Source organism: Mytilus galloprovincialis, chromosome 3 (assembly GCF_965363235.1).
Source record: "Mytilus galloprovincialis chromosome 3, xbMytGall1.hap1.1, whole genome shotgun sequence".
Classification (NCBI taxonomy): Eukaryota; Metazoa; Mollusca; class Bivalvia; order Mytilida; family Mytilidae; genus Mytilus; species Mytilus galloprovincialis.
This window is the reverse complement of record NC_134840.1, coordinates 107,817,731-107,838,422: the sequence shown is the minus strand read 5'-3', so window position 1 is coordinate 107,838,422 and position 20,692 is coordinate 107,817,731. Positions and strand designations below refer to the sequence as shown.

Genomic DNA, 20,692 nt, shown 5'->3' with positions numbered 1-20,692 from the left:
GATGAGTCCAACAGCAAGAATAAGATATTTATCACAATATAATGTAATATTTTAGTCTCCATTTCCTAACAAAGCAATGTAATGACATTAAATTCAGATCACTTTTAAACTTTTGCTATAAAATGATGATATTTGTGTTTAACTGTTCAGTTTATACAAAATATTTCAATCATGATGCATCTGTGGACTCAACAGTTTTGAAAATGGCGAGTCCAGACAGATTTTGATGAGTCCAGGACTCATGGACTCGCCTTAATGAAAACCCTGCTATAGAGCCCAACTTGATCTTGTCATACCTTTTCGAGGTCACAAAGCTACAAAGGTAAACAATATTCGATTATACTACCAAATACCATCAATAAGCATAGCGACAAAGTTAATACTATTCCATAAAAGGTGAAACAAATACGTTTAAATCATTTATAAATTTTAATATACAAGAAACAACGTGAAATAAGTTTGTTTTTTATCACTATAAATAAAGTCCCTCTGGTGTTCCCTCTGTCTTTCTGTAGAGCACATTTTCCTTAGCCTGTTTGAAGTCCTCAGTTGTTACTTTCATTCTTCTTTCTCTCAAAGCCAGTAATCCTGCTTCTGTACAAATAGCCTGCAATATTTTAAGAATATTATAATTTATTTAGATTTATCATATCCTGAAATTTATTATTTATTAGTTACAACTGTAAGTAACTTTTTAATCAACAATTTGTTTTTGTTTGTATTCTTCTGACAATATGCCACCATATTTTTCATATAAATTTGACACCTATTCATTTGTATTTTTTCTAAGAACTTAATACACTGGACAACAGTTTTTTTTTTATATATCAAAAGAATTAATAACAAGTATTAACAACTAAGCTTTTGTTATCATAGATTCAAATCAAACTGTTTCTATCTGACAATATTAAGGCTATTTCTAGATTTTGTTTAGAAGATTTTGAACAAAAAAAACATAATACACAATTTGGTAACGTATAAGAAAACTTGTCATCTTTCCAGTTTAGTTTTTTCCTCCATTCTAACTAAACAACAGTCCACTGTTACTGGCTGTGGATTCATTAATTTTCCTGGATTGAGGAAAACTTGCTTTTTTGTGGATATTTGAATTTGTGGTTTTACCAATCTCTGCATACAAAGGCTATATATTATGTACATCTTTTTTTTTATATAGATTAGACTGTTGGATTTCCCATTTGAATGGTTTTACACTAGTAATTTTGGGGCCCTTTATAGCTTGTTGTTCGGTGTGAGCCAAGGCCCCGTGTTGAAGGCTGTACATTGACCTATAATGGTTTACTTTTTTAAAGTTGTTATTTGGATGGAGAGTTGTCTCATTGGCACTCACACCACATCTTCCTATATCTATAATGTATCCCAGGGGCGGATCCAGCCATTTTAAAAAGAGGGGGTTCCTAACCCAAGACAAAGGGGGGGTTCCAATTACATGTCCCCATTCAAATGCATTGATCGTCCAAAAAAAAGGGGAAGTTCCAACCCCCAGAACCCCCCCTCTGGATCCGCGTCTGTATCCACAAAAACTGGTATCCAACAAATAATAATGAATCCACAGTATTAAATAACTTTCTACAGTCCTTAATATCTGCACCTTACAAATCACCAGATAGTTTTTCAACAAACTAACCTTGATCTAATATTTGCACCATAGTGATCACCAGATAAATTTTCAACAAATATTCTACTAACCTTAATATCTGCACCTGAGAGATCATCTTTTGCCATGACATAATCATCAATGTTTACATTCTCTGCTAATGTCATTCTGCTTGTATGAATATTAAAGATTCGTCTTTTGGTTTTCTCGTCAGGCAGAGGAAACTCAATTTTTCTGTCTATTCTTCCAGGTCTTATAAGAGCTGGATCTAATGTTTCTATTCGATTTGTTGCCATAACAACCTGAAAATTATCAAAACATTACAAATACCTAATTATGTATGAAAATCTTTAAAAAGCAGAGTTATTTGTAAATCAGAGTTGCTAGTATTTAAAGGATGATATCAAATAACATGATACCTGTCAACCTATGACAATGAAAATGCAGGTCATGACCTGCATTGAAGAATGAAATCTCAGGTCATAACGCATACAGACTTTTTCAAGCTGAATTTCAGTATTTAGAGGACATTTTTCTTATGATTTAAATCAAACATTTTTCAAAACATTTTCACATGGTTAAGTAATTTTAAACTGTATGTATTATCATTTCATTGCACTTGCATGCCATTGATAGATTTGGGTTACACTGCCTTAATTCATATTCATTCCATGATACACAATGTGAATTTGATTTTTCAACAAACTTTTTTTTTCTTTATTCAAATTTTCAAGTTATTTACAGTAAATCTATGTCACACATTCTTTTTATGTTTATTCTCTAAAGGTGGTTTTGAACAATGACAACATATAACTATGTAGTATGAGAACTCATACTGCATAGTTATATGTTGTCATTGTTCAAGACCACCTTTTGTCTGTATGGATCATTTGTTTGTTTGGCCAACAACATTAGTTATATTTTTAAGACAAGAAAAAACATTAGAGCAGGAACAAAATTTTAACTGTTTTGTGCCTTAATTTTTTTCCAGGTAGGCTGGATTTAAGGTAGGTAGTAAGCAATATCATATTTTTGGCATCTGCACTTTTTTACCAAAAATATTATTTTGGTTGATAAACCCATTTACACATATGCTTATTTTCTTCATACAAAAAACAGACTTAAATCAATTTTTATTTTGACACCCTATCAAAACTAAAACTGGTTATCCAATTCAGAATTTTGACATTTTTCTAGTGTTATTAATTGAATTGTTTCCCCTACTACCCTGGACCCCTCATATTGCTAATGATATCTTTCAATACTCACTTTAACATCACCTCTAGAATCAAAACCATCCAGCTGATTTAACAGTTCTAACATAGTTCTCTGGATTTCTCTCTCTCCTCCAGAATTCGATTCATATCTGTAAAATACATAACCACCAAAAGTACAAACTTGATCTGTGTTTTTATGGTAATAAGCATTGTGTATCAGTGCCTTGAAATTGGTTGAGGCAAACTTAAGTAAGAGAACAGAAATGTTAAAGTCAGCAATTTTTTCATTTATGAAGGGACATAACTCTATAATGGTGAAAGTGACAACACCAAAATTCAAAGTCGATCTGTGTTTAGGGTAATAAGCATTGTGTACAAGTTTCATAAAATTTGGTTGAGCCAAACTACTGTTAGAGAATGGAAACAAATTCCAGGACATATAAACAGACAAGGATTTAACACCCTCTCTGTGGCATATATATGGAAATTGGTGCACTTTTACAACATGTGGCTGCGTATCTATATCATTTTACAATTGGATACACAGATAGAAAAAATAGTCGTTACCAAAATAACATTGTTCTTTAAAAGCCGTCTTCACAAATAACCCTATTGCGTATAAGGGAAATCATCAATTAGCAACTTTGTAAAATATTTAAAGAAAAATTAAAATCTACAAATGCACAACATTATTGTTTATGTCAGTCTAAATGGAAGTACTCACCTTTTGGTACCAACAGCATCTATTTCATCTATGAATACAATTGAGGGAGCATGTTCTTCTGCTACACGAAATAATTCTCTCACAAGTTTTGGACCATCTCCCTACAAATAATAAAGAATCAGAATGTGATAACACTGAATCAAAAGCAAAGGTAACTTGTCGAACTGCATGTCTTTTGATATCCTTTACGAGACAAGTTCATTATGGTGAAAATTAGCCATCTACAGTGCAAATTATTATTTTTTTTTTGGAGGGGGGGGGGGGGGGGGGGGGGGGGGTAAAAAGGGAAAATTTATATGTTTGGATTACAAAACATAAAAGTTCAGAAAGTTGCTAAAAATATCCCATTTTCTTAGAAATATATCTAAATACAAATAGATGCTTCACTTACCAAATATTTTTGTATTAATTCAGATCCTACAACTCTTAAAAATGTTGCTGATGTCTGGTTGGCCACTGCCTTGGCTAACAGAGTTTTACCTGCAATCAAATATCAAAATTATTATGGTCAGATCAACAAATATGACAGAATTCAATTAACAATTGTAGATTCAACAATGACACATTTATGGTGACAAAATGCATCAAATTTTTTATTGTAATGCAAAAGTTCCTTTAAAATTTCATATCATATTTCCCCAATACAATTTATCCGTTAATCCATTTTGAAGTTTGGAAATACTTAGAACTAAAATTTTTATAAGCTTTTAACACTGCAAACAGTACCATAAACATTAGAGCTTAGCTTTTGTTCATCAAATGTCATGAAGTCTGTTTTAAGACAGGCCCTCCTTATTTAGGGGAAGTAGTAAATGTTTCAATATGAGTGTCTATATTTTCTTGAAGAGTAAAAATGTCTAATCACATTAAAAGCAGGAAATTTATAATTTAAAAACCGCATCTTTTGCCATATTTCTTCACTGATTCGTAATGAAAGAAGTCTTACAAGAATTAATACTTTTAAACTACTACAAACTCATCAACTTGTGTTATTTTTTATTACTAAGAAAACTGCAAGAACATCTATTTCTCAAAAATAAAATAAAAACTTGTGTATTTCGATTTTTTTATTTTTTTTTTTTAAACATTATAACATGTTAAATTCCTGAAATCACAATAAGTAATCAAGCAGACTTGCACATAGTTCACAATTGTACAATACTTTTCTGAATTTACAGCATTACTTGCTGATGATACAAGTAGAAAATATAGATCTCCTTACCTGTACCAGGTGGACCGTATAAGATAACACCTTTAGGAGGTTTGATGCCCATTTCTTCATAATATTCTGGATGAGTTAGAGGTAACTCCACTGATTCCTAAAAAGAAGAGGAGATCATCTAATCTAAACTCATTCATAGTTTAGGATTTTTCCATTAAAATTCAGGTGCAAGGATAGGAAGAAACTTCTAAAAGCCCCCAGGAATTAACATGCTTTCTGTGAGTAACTCTGCATACATCATATATATCATATATACGAACAACGACCAATGTACAAAAATAAAAACTTTCTTTTCTACTCTTCCACATTTTAATTGAAAAGTCATTCTATGCATCTTCGTTGCTTGGTTGTTTTTTTTGCATTCTTTAACATTGAAATAAAAGGCCCATTCCTTTTGAAAATAATTTCAAATTTATGCAGCAATCCATAAATTGTTATTCACTTATTGAATTTATACTTTAATAATTCTTATATCATTTGCATATCTATAAATACTTGAATTGGATTGGTCAATTGGGAATTTTTCTCTTGGTTTACTCTTCGATAAACCATGTTTCCGAAACTACTTTCGTAATCTATTCATGCGTGATACACATTCTTGCAGGGATACTGGGATTTTCATCAAATTGAGACTATATAACAATTGCATAACAGTTGTTTCTATTCTAATGCATATTTAACAAAAAAAAGAAATAAAATAAATGCACAAAAGCTTCGAAAATGTATATAAATAAAATTTGAATAAAATTCCGCAAAATTTCATGAAGGATTTGGCGAATTTACGTCATGGAAAAACACAACGTCATACGAATGAACATATTCAAGGGAGAGATTATTTCGTTACGTGTACGTTTCGAATTCGGATATTATTTAATTAAAATGAAGTTTTTGAGGTAGGTGCAATTTCATTTTAGATTCTGTTGCATTTATCGGACATTTATGGTTTTTAGAAAGTTAAAATGGCGGCCACTGCTTAGTTACGACATGCCATTGTGCTATTGATGGTAAATACAGCAGCCATCAATCAAATAATGTGAATTAATAATTGCGTATGTTTGGATGCAGAATTATAAGGATTAAACACATTTTTTCTAGAGGTTATTGATGTGTAAACCGGGTCTCTTACTCACAAACTTGACATAAAAGTCCTTCGGACTTTTATTCAGTTTGTGAGTTAATCGCCCCAGTTTACACAAAAAAAAAATGTGTTTAATCCTATAATAACTGACAAAAAAGTTGGATGAAAAAAAACTGAAATTGATGCTATTTAGCAGGGTATTTGCTTCTTAAGAAACTACTGTAATTTACCTTGATTTCTTGAATCTGTTGATCAAGACCACCAATATCAGCGTAAGTTTCCTGTGGAGCTTTTTCTAATTTCATCACAGTTACCATAGGGTCTGTGTCATCTCCCAAGACACCAACCACAGCATGTACCTATAAATAGTATCATTAAGTAGGTTACAGTGATTTAAGAATCTATCTGATTTTTCAATATATATATAGTAACTATAGCATGTGCCCTATAAACAGAAACTCTAAGCTACTGTTTCTATGTCATCTAACAGTACATCAACTGCAACATAATTCTTTTTGTTTAGAGTTTCCTTAGATCAATGTTTTCCATGTACAGAATCTATATCAGGCGTTTTAAAATTAAATTGTCATCAGTATTTGCATCATAACAATCAAAGGAATTTATTGAATAAATTAAGATAAAATATCTATACAAATTACAAAATCAACTAAGAATACAGTCAATAGAGCTGTTGTTAAGTCCTTGTCGTCAGTTATAAAGAAATAATAGCAAAGTATGTAAAAAGCATCACAAAGTAGTAGACACTGTTTGATGCAAGCCAAATAAGTATCTTAGATTCTTATCCATTTGGAACTTTGAAAACTAACCAGATTTTTCTAACCCCAAATACATGCACATTGATGTGTAAAATTTTAAAGAAATAGGAATATCTGTGTTTAGTAGTAAAAAAATATCAGACAAACCAAATACCAAAACAAAATTTAAATAAATTATCTCCCCTTCTTTTCTATTTATCAAAATGTCTAGATTGAATTGGCTGACTGATTGTTGGTGTTTTAAAGCCTCTTTTTAGGACTTCTTTTGGACAATTTCATGGCAGTCATTTTTTAAAGGTGGAGGCAGCTGGAGTGCCGGGAGAATACCACCAACCTTCGATTAGAAAACTAACAATTCTAGTTGAATTGGGTTTTATTTTCCTACCAAGAATGAACTGATCTTGTTTGATTTTAACTCTGAAATGTCATCGGTACAGAATCTAACTATTTCTTACCTTGTGATTTAATAAAACAGAACATCCAGGTTCTAATTGGTCTTTATCAACAAAGGAGAGAATACTGACATAATGTTCACTACCAACAGATGTGGAGACAATAGCATGATTATCATCTATGATTTCTTCTAGAGATCCAACAGACATTGGTGATCCTCTCAACTCATCAACTTTAGTTCTCTCTTCCTATAGTTAAAAATAAAAGAAATATTTTACGATCGAGTGATGTGTTTTGTAGGTTACAATAACTGACAAAATTTCATCTAAATTAATTATATTCTTACTGTGGCTTATTACAGTCCATCATGGAAATAATAACAATTCTACATCCTGTTGACACATGTTTTTATATTACATAAGGTCATGTTTCCCTAGACTTCTATGATGTCTTTATACTAAATTCATTGGATGTGTACTAATTGATTCTTTGTTTTGGAAACATTGACTCTTTTTTTATGGTTGTTTTTGGAATTGAACTAACTTTCAGTGTTCAGTAACTGTGAGTATGCTCAAATCAGTAATTCTGTATCTTATATTAGTGGGTTTTATGCTTTGTATTGAACTGATGAGTCAAGCCATTTTTTACTGAATTTTGTTCTTATGATGGGCTGTTACACCACTCAGAGGTTTGGGGAGGTTTGAGTGCCTGCAAATATGTTTAAACCTGTCACATTCTGTATGTGCCTGTCCCTAAATAAAAAGACTGTAATTAAATCTTTGGTGATGGTTGCTGTATATCATATTTGGTTTTTTTGGTTTGTTGTTTTATACATAAATCAAACAGAAAGTTGTCTATATAAATTGTTTTACATTTTGTCACATCTTACACTGTGGATTCATTTATTTTCATGGGTACCAATTTTCGTGTATCATGGAAAACTTGCACGTTCGTGGATATGTGATTTCATGGTTTTGCCAAAGTCTGCATATAAGGGGAATCTGATGTGCAGTAGTTGTCGTTTGTTTATGTAATTTATACGTGTTTCTCGTTATTTTATTTAATATAGATTAGACCGTTGGTTTTCCCGTTTGAATGGGTTTACACTAGTAATTTTGGGGCCCTTTATAGCTTGTTGTTCGGTGTGAGCCAAGGCTCCGTGTTGAAGGCCATATATTGACCTATAGTGGTTTACTTTTTTAAAATTGTTATTTGGATGGAGAGTTGTCTCATTGGCACTCACACCACATCTTCCTATATCTATATAAGCCTATAGAAAATTTGTTATTTGTTGAACATTTAATTCATGTACCTACAAAAAATTGGCATCGAACGAATAATAATGAATCAACCTTAGCTTGGTTTTGCTCATTGTTAAAGGCTGTATGGTGACCTAGTTACTAACATCTAATGTCTGGTTGATATTTGTCTCATTAGTAATCATACCACATTTCCTTATCTTAAATTATGTATTGGGTGGTTATTTTTCATTTCTTTTTGTCATTCGTTGAGGGGGGACAATACCTCTTGTTTTTCTTCCTGAGGTTTCAATCTTTCTTGATTCTGGATAAATTCCTCCTCCATCAGTAAATAATCTTTTATTCTTTCTAGTTTCAGTAGCTTCAGTCTACATCTTGTGTGTGGTGTGACTATTAAAATAAATAAATCGAACAGGATAATAATTAAGATTTTCAGTTATTCTGTTTATATGGATCGGTTTACAATTCTAACCAGATGCTCCGCAGGGCGTAGCTTTATACGACCGCAGAGGTTGAACCCTGAACAGTTGGGGCAAGTATGGACACAACATTCAAGCTGGATTCAGCTCTAAATTTGGATTGTGATTAAATAGTTGACACAGCATAGGTTTCTGACACAGAATGAATGTGTTCTAATGAACTTAAAATTTTTGTTTTCTCTTAGAGCAATTCACTATGCTGTTGAATATTAATCCTCTCAAAAAAATGTTTGAAGAAATTTTCTTTTTTATTTATGAAAAATTGAACCCAATTTTTTTAATCACATTCCCCTTTCCCTTATTCCAAAACTAATCTCAATTAAAATTTCTAATGGAGTTTGCAACAATAACTACTCATTTAAATACATCATAAAATATTAAGATGTAAAAAAAACTGCTTGTTATCACTGAATGGTAAAGATTATTTTAATTTATCAGTTGGTAGTAAAAAGTGAATATACATTGTATATTGTATATAACAAAGATTTAAGTTGATTCTGGACAAAGAAAGATAACTCCAATTAAAAAAAATCTTGCTATTGCACAATATTTTGCAATTAGATATTTCTTGCTTACTATTCTGGACAAAGAAAGATAACTCTAATTAAAAAAAAATTTGCTATTTCACAATATTGTGCAATTAGATATTTCTTGCCATTGCGCAATACTGTGCAATTGAAAAGACTTGCTATTGCACAATACTTAATATAATAATTTTGGATCCTGATTTGGACCAACTTGAAAACTGGGCCCATAATCAAAAATCTAAGTACATTTTTGGATTCAGCATATCAAAGAACCCCAAGATTTCAATTTTTGTTAAAATCAGACTAAGTTTAATTTTGGACCCTTTGGACTTGAGTGTAGACCAATTTGAAAACAGGACCAAAAATGAAGAATCTACATACACAGTTAGATTTGGTATATCAAAGAACCCCATTTATTCAATTTTTGATGAAATCAAACAAAGTTTAATTTTGGACCCTGATTTGGACCAACTTGAAAACTGGGTCAATAATCAAGAATCTAAGTACATTTTTAGATTCAGCATATCAAAGAACCTAACTGATTCATTTTTAGTCAAAATCAAACTAAGTTTAATTTTGGACCCTTTGGACCTTAATGTAGACCAATTTGAAAACGGGACCAAAGGTTAAGAATCTACATACACAGTCATGACAGTTAGATTCGGCATATCAAAGAACCCCAATTATTCAATTTTGATGAAATCAAACAAAGTTTAATTTTGGACCCTTTGGGCCCCTTATTCTGTTGGGACCAAAACTCCCAAAATCATTACCAACCTTCCTTTTATGGTCATAAACCTTGTGTTTAAATTTCATAGATTTCTATTTACTTATACTAACGTTATGGTGCGAAAACCAAGAAAAATGCTTATTTGGGTCCCTTTTTGGCCCCTAATTCCTAAACTGTTGGGACCTAAACTCCCAAAATCAATACCAACCTTCCTTTTGTAGTCATTAACATTGTGTTTAAATTTCATTGATTTCTATTTACTTAAACTAAAGTTATTGTGCGAAAACCAAGAATAATGCTTATTTGGCCCCTTTTTTGGCCCCTAATTCCTAAACTGTTGAAACCAAAACTCCCAAAATCAATCCCAACCGTTCTTTTGTGGTCATAAACCTTGTGTCAAAATTTCATAGATTTCTATTAACTTAAACTAAAGTTATAGTGCGAAAACCAAGAAAATGCTTATTTGGGCCCTTTTTGGCCCCTAATTCCTAAAATGTTGGGACCAAAACTCCCAAAATCAATACCAACCTTCCTTTTGTGGTCATAAACCTTGTGTTAAAATTTCATAGATTTCCATTCACTTTTACTAAAGTTAGAGTGCGAAAACTAAAAGTATTCGGACGCAGAACGACGACGACGACAACAACGACGACGACGCCGACGCCAACGTGATAGCAATATACGACGAAAAATTTTTCAAATTTTGCGGTCGTATAAAAATAACTATTATTGGCCTAATTTGGCAATCTTGATTAAAGACTGTACAAGTTAAAGTAACAATTACTGCAGTATACAAGATAGTTCATACATTTTAATTGTTAACTTTCAGTTGATAAATAATGTAATTAGATTGAAACTACATCCCAAACTTAATCTTGCAAAGCTAACATAAATGCTTTTTTTTTATCTTCAAAATGTTTTATGTTTAAACCTTTTAAACTCATAATCTATTGTGAACGGTTCTAGTTGTGACTTGAATAATTGAATACTTAAAAAATATATATATATATAAATTAAAATTTTAAACTTAGAAAACATCTGAACGCAAAACTAAAAGATCACAAAATTATATTCAAATGTCAGACGAGAGTTTGTTAGTCAAATAAATATTATCTATAATAAAGTTTTACCTTGTGGGAGTCTGCTGGCTGTATCAGGTCCCTTCATCTTCTTCTTCTTTTTACCAACACGAGTTGGAATTGGGGGTTCATACTTCCTCTTCTTTTCCTAAAAAAAATCCAATTTGTCATCTTTATTCAAAGGGACTTTTTTTATAATAAAATAAGCGAAAAGGACGTTGTATTAATCTGCAAAAAGGTGAAAGGTAAAAGAGGTATCTGAAATATTTCTTGAAACTAGAATGCTTAGTCACATTTTGCATAACGAGCACAATTTTTGCCTAAAACATATCCTGCATTCAGTTAAAAAATACTGTATTCCTCTTTATAACCTTTCAACTTTCAGCCAGCCCTCAATCTTTCAATTCTTGATAAGACTAGAAAAGTTAATTAGTTTTTGTCACCATTCCTGTAGCATAAACTTCATGGTTTTGAAGGTGACCAATTATTGGCAATACTTGGTAGGAGTCAAAGACTATCTTACTGGATCCTTGTGACCTCTGACCTACCTTGTCATCTTTCTTGTCCCCTTGACCTCCCTGTCCGCCAGACTGTTGCTGTCCCTGTAAGAAGAAATGTCAAAAGTTTATTTTACAAGTGAAACAGGACACACTTTACAAAATTGAAAGTTGTTGGACAGTCTTTTCCCCATCAAGTTTCATAAAATGAAATATATATTATACAGTGAAACCTGTCTAAACCGAACACCCACAGAACTTTGCGTTTCGTTCGGTTTTCACAGGTGTTCGGATTGTAGAGGTAAACGGAAGTCGATACCAAAATAATTTTGGCATTTACTGACAAGGGATAATAGGTGACACAACAGACGACAGTTTATTTTTGTGTTGATTTAGATGTAAATGTAAAAATATAAGAAGATGAAGATAGACGTTTTGCTACATTTTTGTTTATAAATCAAACGCCACTCTGTCCATCACGCTCGTCGTTATAAGATGTCCGACGTGGAGCGATTTTGCTTTTTATAATTATTTTCTCATCCGTTCATTCACTAACCAATTCAGATTCACAGTCACTGTCAAATGACGATTCTTTAGTTGAATCGGGAACGTCATTGTACACACGAGTTCGCGGACTGAACTGGTCACTCGTTGATTGATACTTCGGGACACGATAAGAGTGAAACAACAGCAGGGTTCCAGTTTATTCTTGGACTTTATCGTTGCTTAATAGCTAACGGAGGTCTTCCGGAGCATTCGAATCAAATATATAGGGCCTCTAAAGGGAATCCGGATATCGAAATCCATTGACCTTGTTGTGTTGCACGACTTCTTAATCCAGTTAATGGCTTTAAAACTATTATTTAATTAAACAGTTAAGCTACAAAATCAGTTACGATTTTGTGGTCGTAATTATTTGAGTAACGTGCATCTAATTAATCTGAGAGAAAGTTCCTTTCTTGTCATTATCGGCGATGGGGGGTACCTGACCAGTTTAACGTTTCTTTACAAAAAAATCACTTTATACATGGACACAAACATGCTAATTAGTTTGTAATAACAACTCACAAGTTAATTAAACCTCAAATACCCTCGGTGATACTCTGCCATCCTGTGGTTGTTTAATTAAATCATGCAAATTAACATTTTAGTGTTTTGATTGGTATTGATGATTTTGACAGGTAATTTTTAAATATAAATTTACTAACGAGCCTTCAAAAAGCATTCGGAATTCGGTGTTGACAGGGTTCGGGTTTTTCAGGTTAGATTAACGTTAATTGATAGGGAAATTTTGTGGGACTTTGAAAATTGTTCAGTTTAAACAGAAATTCGGTTTTATCAGGGTTCGGTTTACCAGGTTTCACTGTAATATTATTTAACTTTATATTCATGGATTTCGTGGGTTTAAGGTTAACTGCTATTAACATGTTCCTTTTATTTATAAAAAATCCTGATTAGTTTTTTTCATGTTAATTGATGACAGTACTTACTGTGGTCCATACATTTTATGTAATTGCTTTCATCAGATTCATTTTAAATTTTGAACTCAGGTGAATAGTTGTCTCATTGGCAATCATACAATGTATCTTCTTATTTTACATGTATATAGCACTTGAAACAGATCTTTGTTAAATTGACCATGAAAAAAACACCAAGCATTCAAAACTGCCAGGAATTGCAGATTTAATAACCATTATTACTTATCTAAAACAACTCTTTTTATACCTTTATAATAGACAAAATAGTTTGTAAACTTTAACATGTTTGAAATGTATTCCTATTATAAAAAAAATCATTTTCAACATTCCCATGAATATGTTTGGCTATTCTGGATAATAATATTTTTATGAAGTCGGAGATGGAAACAAAAATAGCTAGGATGGATAATAATTTTTCAGTTGGTTGTTAGAAGTTACATTTCTAACTGACATATACAATAAGAACCTGTCTCGCTATACTCTAGAACTTGTGGAATCTAGATGTAAAAATTACTTATGATCCTGACATCCAATTACAATTCATAAAAGCCATGAATCTGACTCTGATGAACCAGGGCCTTTCAAAAAAATTTGAAGAAGCAAGACATTTGTGTTTCTTGTAACATTTTTAATTTTTTAAATAAGACTTTGTTGTATATGGCCATCAACATTGTAATTGGTAAGTCAAAGACACTCCTACAATGACTGACATGATAAAATGATAACTTCATTCTTTCTATATGTATTCAGAGAACTGCAGTGTATCATTTGGAGTGGGTAACTTCAACAGATTTGCAATTCAGCTTAACTCTTTTTTTATTACAATAACATACTAAATGATTTCACTTTAAAACAAATATTTTCAAAAGCTTCATTTGAGATTAAGTCACTCTCTCCACCTTATTTCTTTAAGCAAATAATTGACATGAACAGAAGATAAATGCCAACTGATTATAAAGTTTTTTTTTACTTTATCTGGGTTGCACTAATGACAGGACGACATATAAATAGTCATAACTTTTTTGTTATTCGGTAGATTTGTTAAATATTTGTAGACCATAAAGACATTTAAATACATTTTGTGAAAATCAAACAAAAAAAAGTAAAAAAAAAATTTTGAGCAAATGAAGTTGCTGGACGGTATTCACACCGTTATACGCTATACATATAATCAACTTGTCGGCAACACATGTTAATATCTCTTTTGTTTTACAATATTTGTCCAAGAAATACAGGAATCTGTGAGATTTTTAAATAAATTATACGAAAATATAAATTTATGCTAAAAGAAGTTGACCGGACGGTATTCACATTCGCCGATATATGCTTTAAATATATTGAAATGATCAACACAAGTGTTAATATCTCTTTTGTTTTACAATATTAGTCCATGAAATTCCGGAATTAATGAGATCAATAAATATATTATACAAAAATATAAGCTTCATGATAAACAAAAATGTTTTTCTGCCAAAAAAATTGACCAGACGGCCCTGTTCACACTCGCCGATGTACACGTTGATTATGCATGTATGTTAATAATTTTTTTAAGGATTAACAATATTTAAGTCATGAAACTGAGAAATCTGCAACATCACTAAATATACATGATATGAAAATATAAACTTTCTTGAAAAATGATTTTTCTTCAACATAAATTTGACCAGACTGAATTCACATTCGCAGATGTATGCTTTAACAGAGACATATGATACAAGAGATTCGCAACTCTAATAGAGTCTATAATTGTATTTTATGTCTCTGGTTTTAAAGGTATTGACAGGATCGACACAAGTGTTAATAACTCTTTTTTTCATTAAACCAAGAAATCTTGTCAAGTTTTGCTTTCTTCACGGAAGGTATTGTCTGTAAGAAGTATCTGATGATCTTGACTGCCATTATCAGCATACCTCAATTTTAGTATATTTCGGTGTTGATACAGCCTTCTGTTTTGAAGGTGTTTTCAACTTGGCTGATGTCTTTAACTTGACTGGTGTTTTTGGAGACTGAGCTAGGTTCCAAGGGACATTCACATAATTGTGCCTCCTAAGAGTCCAAGAAACCCTCAGGATGCACGATTTTGCGTATATTTTTTTTCAGAGCTTCTGGGTGTCTTGAACGGCTGCCAGACCCCTTACCGAATGGCGAATATATTTTGCCTCGCTTTTAACAAAATCTAGATAAGCCCCTGGATACAGTAGAAACGAATTCTATAGTAATCAAACTTCGAATGCTTTCAAAGAGAAACTGAAAGACTATAAAGTGATTTTTTATGACTCAATTTAAATATAGTGACAGTGCAGTATTATACTAAAGTTAGTTTGTGTTCGATGCCCGTGCAAGGTTACTCCATGTTCCTTTATTTTCTATCATAAAGGGTCTGAACACGACTTAATGCAAGTTTAATTACTCCCTAAATGTTAAAGGTCATATTGCAATACATTGTTGTTGTTTTTTTCAAATGATTTGATACCGGGAGATTGGTGGTCTCACTTTAATTTTATCCATGTCAGCTATCTAGTTTTATCTACAAAAAAGATAGAGCCAGTTCTGTATTCTTTAATAACAAGTTCAATTTACTGTTATCTTTGATTGGATTCTAATTGCCAACTAATTATATAAGTTAATTCAATTAAATGTATTTGATGTCTCAGGTGTGAAAAGTTTTAAAAATGACATTATTGTTGGCATGATTGGTGATTACGACAGGTGTCAAAATTAGATAGTAATCTATTTAAATAATAAATATTTTAAACATTTGTTAAATATCAGGTCTTCTAGTGTGCTAGTCAACATTTTGGGCTCAAAGTTTTTATTATACAGTATATTTTTTGTATAATGTATTAATTAATCTCACAGATTCCTTAATTTCATGGAGAGATATTTAACATGTGTCAAGTAAGGCGTCAAAGAAAAAAAATATAATAGCCTTTCAAGACGTCATAATTATTTGGACTAGCACAGTACAGTCTTCACGACAAAACTTTTAAATCTACAGGCCCAACGCTCAATTTTTGAAAATTTTTAGTTAGATTCTGTTGGCCTGTAGATATGATTTTTACAGGCCGAGAGCAATTTTTCTAGCCTGGGCTGCCACTCGACGTGAAGACTGACAGTATGAAAACAAATGATTTGTTATTAAAATCCAACATAATTTGCTCAATATAATTTGTTCCATTTCATTTGCTACCATTTGGATCCCATGTACAAACAATTGTTTATTCAAACAGATATGAAGAGTCAAAAAATGTAAGGGATCTCAACAATTTTTAGTTTATTTGTATTCTTTGTAGGGAATAAATTATTTTATTTTCAATTTTGCCAAATCATCGTTAGCCGGACTTTGTTTTCTAATTTTCTTAAAAGCAAAGTCAATCTTGAAACGCTTCATTTTTCGAGAATAACGTCGCTGCTTAAAAAAGGGATGTTGTTATCAAGAAAAGTCACTGTCATTGAGAGAATTGGTATATTTTTTTCGACTAAAACACAAATATTTCATTCCTCACCATTTTTACCGGAAACTAATTAAGTTATCAAGCATGCGCATTGAATCTCCTTTAATATCTAAGGACCGTTGGTTTTCACATTTAAGAGATAGCATACAACGTACAATATATGGATATTTTAATATCTATTTCTCCCCAAAAAGGTATCCGCATATCGACAATCTACATTAAATTATCTACAAAACAGTTCAATATATAGCGAACCTATTTATATTGCTGGAATCATTTGTATATATAAAGTCTTCTATTATTAGTGTCGTCCAACCAGAAACATGTATACTGAGAATAAACTGGACCCCTGCTGTTGTTTCACTGTTATCGTGTGCCGAAGTATCAATCAGCGGGTGACCAGTTTAGTCCGAGAACTCGTGTGTACAATGATGTTCCCGATTCAACTACGGAATCGTCATTTGACATTGATTGTGAATCTGAATTGGTCAGTAAATTAACGGATGAGAAAATAATTATAAAAAGCAAAATCGCTCCACGTCGGACATCTCCCAACGACAAGCGTGATTGACGGAGTGGCGTTTGATTTATAAACAAAAGTGTAGCAAAACGTACGTCTATCTTCATCTTCTTTTATTTTTACATTTACATCTAAATCAACACAAAAATAAACTGTCGTCTGTTGTGTCACCTATTATCCCTTGTCAGTATATGCCAAAATTATTTGGTGTCGACTTCCGTTTACCTCTACAATCTGAACACCTGTGAAAACCGAACAAAACGCAAAGTCCCGTGGGTGTTTGGTTTGGACAGGTTTCACCGTACATTTTTTTTGTAACTGCTCAATAGATTGCACAACGACGTTATCAGCTGGGCAACGGTAATCTATTGGTTTCTGTAGTAGTCCTATGCAAAGCTCTATAAATTAAACTTGGTCTGTGACCTCTTTCTGGCTGCTTAGGTTGAGGCTCAGTTTATGCTCAGACACGAACTGGATCACAAATTGAAAATGGAAATGGGAAATATGTCAAAAAGACAACAGCCTATCCAAAGAGTAGATAACAGTAGACAGTGGCGTAGCCAGGGTTGAAATGATGTGGATGTCTCGGCGCCGATCGGAGCGAGGCGACATTTTTTTTTTGGACCTTTTTGTGCAGAAAATTATTTTTATTTAAGCACATGTACTCTCACAGAATCCGACACTAGTTAGATTTTTGTTTATATTCAAAATTCCCACAAATACATATATTTATATTTTTAACCAAATGTTATTGTTTCCTCGAAACTACCATCATTCAATTCATAAGTATTTGATGTAAAGTTTCCCACCCCAGTGGCGGATCCTGAAATTTTCATAAGTGGGGGCCCGTTGACTGCCTAAGAGGGGGCCCGCTCCGGTAATGCTCCAGTGATTCCCTATATAAGCAACCAAATTTTTCGCAGAAAAGGGGAGACCCGGGCCGCCTTGCCCCCCACTAAATCCGCCTCTGCACCCAATCTTAAAGTTATATTTGACATATAGGAACTGAAGTGACTAATCTTTCCAGGAATTTGAGTCTCGTGACAACCTTGGGTTTTTGATTTTTTCATTACTGAGCTAAACGCGTTGCAGTAGACATATAAATACCGGGCGTCCGATCGTCCGGTCTTGTTAGCACTCTTATGTGTACAATTCTTGTCAGATTAAGTGAAACTCATATCATAAGCAATGTCTTTGGCAATTTGGAAAATAAGTCGTGATCAAATATTTTTAACCAGTTATGACCATTTGAAATATAAATTGTAATGAAAATCCCATTTCATTTGCTGTGAAGCTTTTATTTCTTAAGATATTGAAAAGAAAAAAAGAAAGAAAAAAAATTGTTTTTTTAGTTATTCCCTAGCTTGTTCATTGTCCTTTAATATATAAAATATGACATGAAATGTGCTTGGCGGTGAACATTGGATCTTTGTTCTTTACTGATTGAAATTAAAATTAGTATTTGAACCTAGATAGAAACGGTAATTCATTAGCCTAGGACTTATCACGATCTATTACAAATTGATTTTTTCATCACGTCGTTTACCATGTCGCAAGAAACGTTACGATATCACGATATGGTGTTTTAGTTGTTAGTTGCTATAGTCAAATGAGAAGTCATCACTCCACTAGGTTCAATTTCAGATGAAACATGTCCACGGGTCTGCATATCAGTCCTCTCCGCTTGCCTAAGCCGATGACGTAGACTTTTTTTCAGTTTACGACCAAAAGTTAACTTGAAACACTATTCTGCGATTCAACTATCTTGTTTACATAAACGAAATTATCCATAATGAAAGACCAGGCATAATGCTTCGAAAAAGACTGCTCATATCCTCAGCCTTGTTATATTTGGATACTTCCGAGTTAGGCAGCAACCATTTGATTTTCTGGGGGGGGGGGGGGGGCTATGTTTTTTTTTGGAAAAAAAAGTTTGTTTCCAGTTTTTGGAGAAAAAAATAATTTGTTTTTGATTCTGAGAAAAAAAAATTGTTTGTTTCACCCTCAGCTGCCACTATATGTAATGCTAAAGTTGAAAGAAAAAAATTGTTTTCGACTTGTCGCGAAAAAAATAGATTGTTTTTCGCCGCAGGCGAAAAAAAAAGTTTGCACAGAAAAAAAAACCATAGCCCCCCCCCCCCCAGAAAATCAAATGGTTGCTGCCTTAAACTGCTGCTATTTTTTACTTTTGTCAAAATGATGTGGATGCTTGAGCATCTGAGCATACGTGCAAGCTACGCCACTGGTAGAACTCTGTTCAAAAGAAGTCTGAGTCCGATGTCAGAATAGGAAACAAACGAAACTAAGCAAAATGACAATGATACATAAATTAATATGCAATGGACTACTGACATGCCAGCTCCAGACCTCAAAAAGTATGTCTTCATCATATATGAAAATCAAGCACAATCCATCCCGTTAGGGGTTTAGTACCATATTATCATAAAATATATGAAGAACATAACCCGTATCATGCCATGCAAAACTGGTTGTAAAATAAATGTGTTTATTTCCGATGATCCTATTTAATACCGAAATATGCAATCTTTAATGAAATGACAACAGTATCGTAACTGTATCCCTCCTGTTTAAAAGTTTGGTTAGCTTTTAAACTGAATCTACATGGGCAGGTATCTGACTTCGTCGCTAAGGACTTTCAGCATGACCTATAGGTGAAGACTTGCACCCCTGACCTTGCGGTTGAGTTTGTTGTTCCAGCCAACCACATTGTTGTCTGTCCGGATAGATAGATCAAACATAGTCCGTGAGCTGACAGGAAAGAAGTTACTGTCTATCCATCTGTGTAGAAGGCAATAAATCCGGTTGTTAGAAATCGCGTTCAAACATGATTCACATAATTTGGTGTCATGTTGAGATTTCACTGGTTTGTACGACTTTGCCCCCCGCAGAGCTATAGAAAAACAGTACATTAACGGGTGTTACACGGACTCTTTTTAGATGATACACGGACTATTTTTAGTTGTTACACGGACACTTTTTATGAATAGAATCACTCGTGCATGAACAATGAGTTCATGGGCACTTTAACTTTCAATTAGATTTGAACTTTTTGGTTCACCGACATATTTCCTGTCTTTTTTTTAATAAAATATTTTCGTTATCATCAATATTTTTTTTTTTTTAAACATTTCCAGTAAAATACTATTCATATCAGTATACTAATAGATTCATACATTTAACTTCTAAAAGGGGGGTATGTTTTTCTCCTAATAAAAAAGATATTTTAATCCTAAATTTTATGAGAAAAAATTACTATGGTCAAGCAGATAACAAATTAATGATCTGCATGATTCCTGATTTTTCGAATACCGTATATATATAATAGTGCTAATTTAAAATATATATATATATATATATATTGGGTGATGGTGTTGTAAAGGTAAATAGTTAATATATTTAGAAAAGTACATACCCCTCCCCCCTTTTTATGGAGAATGGATATGAATAGTAATTTTAGATAATGCTGAAAGTGAAGAAATGATGATACCGACGTTTATATTTCAATTAAAAAAGACAGAAAATATGTAAATAAGAATCAAATCTCATCAAAAGATAAAATCCCTATCAACTCACCAATGCACGATTGATCCTATAAATAAAAAAGTGTTCGTGTAATACATGT

The 20,692-nt window shown here is 32.5% G+C and overlaps 1 protein-coding gene across 1 annotated transcript; it reads right to left on the bottom strand.

The window, feature by feature from the left end:
• Nucleotides 1-416: 416 nt before the first annotated feature.
• On the bottom strand, nucleotides 417-16,602 carry LOC143069733 (26S proteasome regulatory subunit 4). Its single transcript, XM_076244501.1, has 12 exons — nucleotides 16,581-16,602; nucleotides 11,648-11,701; nucleotides 11,151-11,247; nucleotides 8,550-8,674; nucleotides 7,088-7,273; nucleotides 6,087-6,215; nucleotides 4,779-4,875; nucleotides 3,948-4,036; nucleotides 3,557-3,657; nucleotides 2,885-2,981; nucleotides 1,708-1,917; nucleotides 417-607 (listed from the first exon to the last, which is right to left on the bottom strand). Exons 1-12 carry the CDS (start codon nucleotides 16,581-16,583, stop codon nucleotides 473-475), a joined length of 1,323 nt encoding a protein of 440 aa, XP_076100616.1. The 5' UTR covers nucleotides 16,584-16,602; the 3' UTR covers nucleotides 417-472.
• Between the last annotated feature and the right edge of the window lie 4,090 nt (nucleotides 16,603-20,692).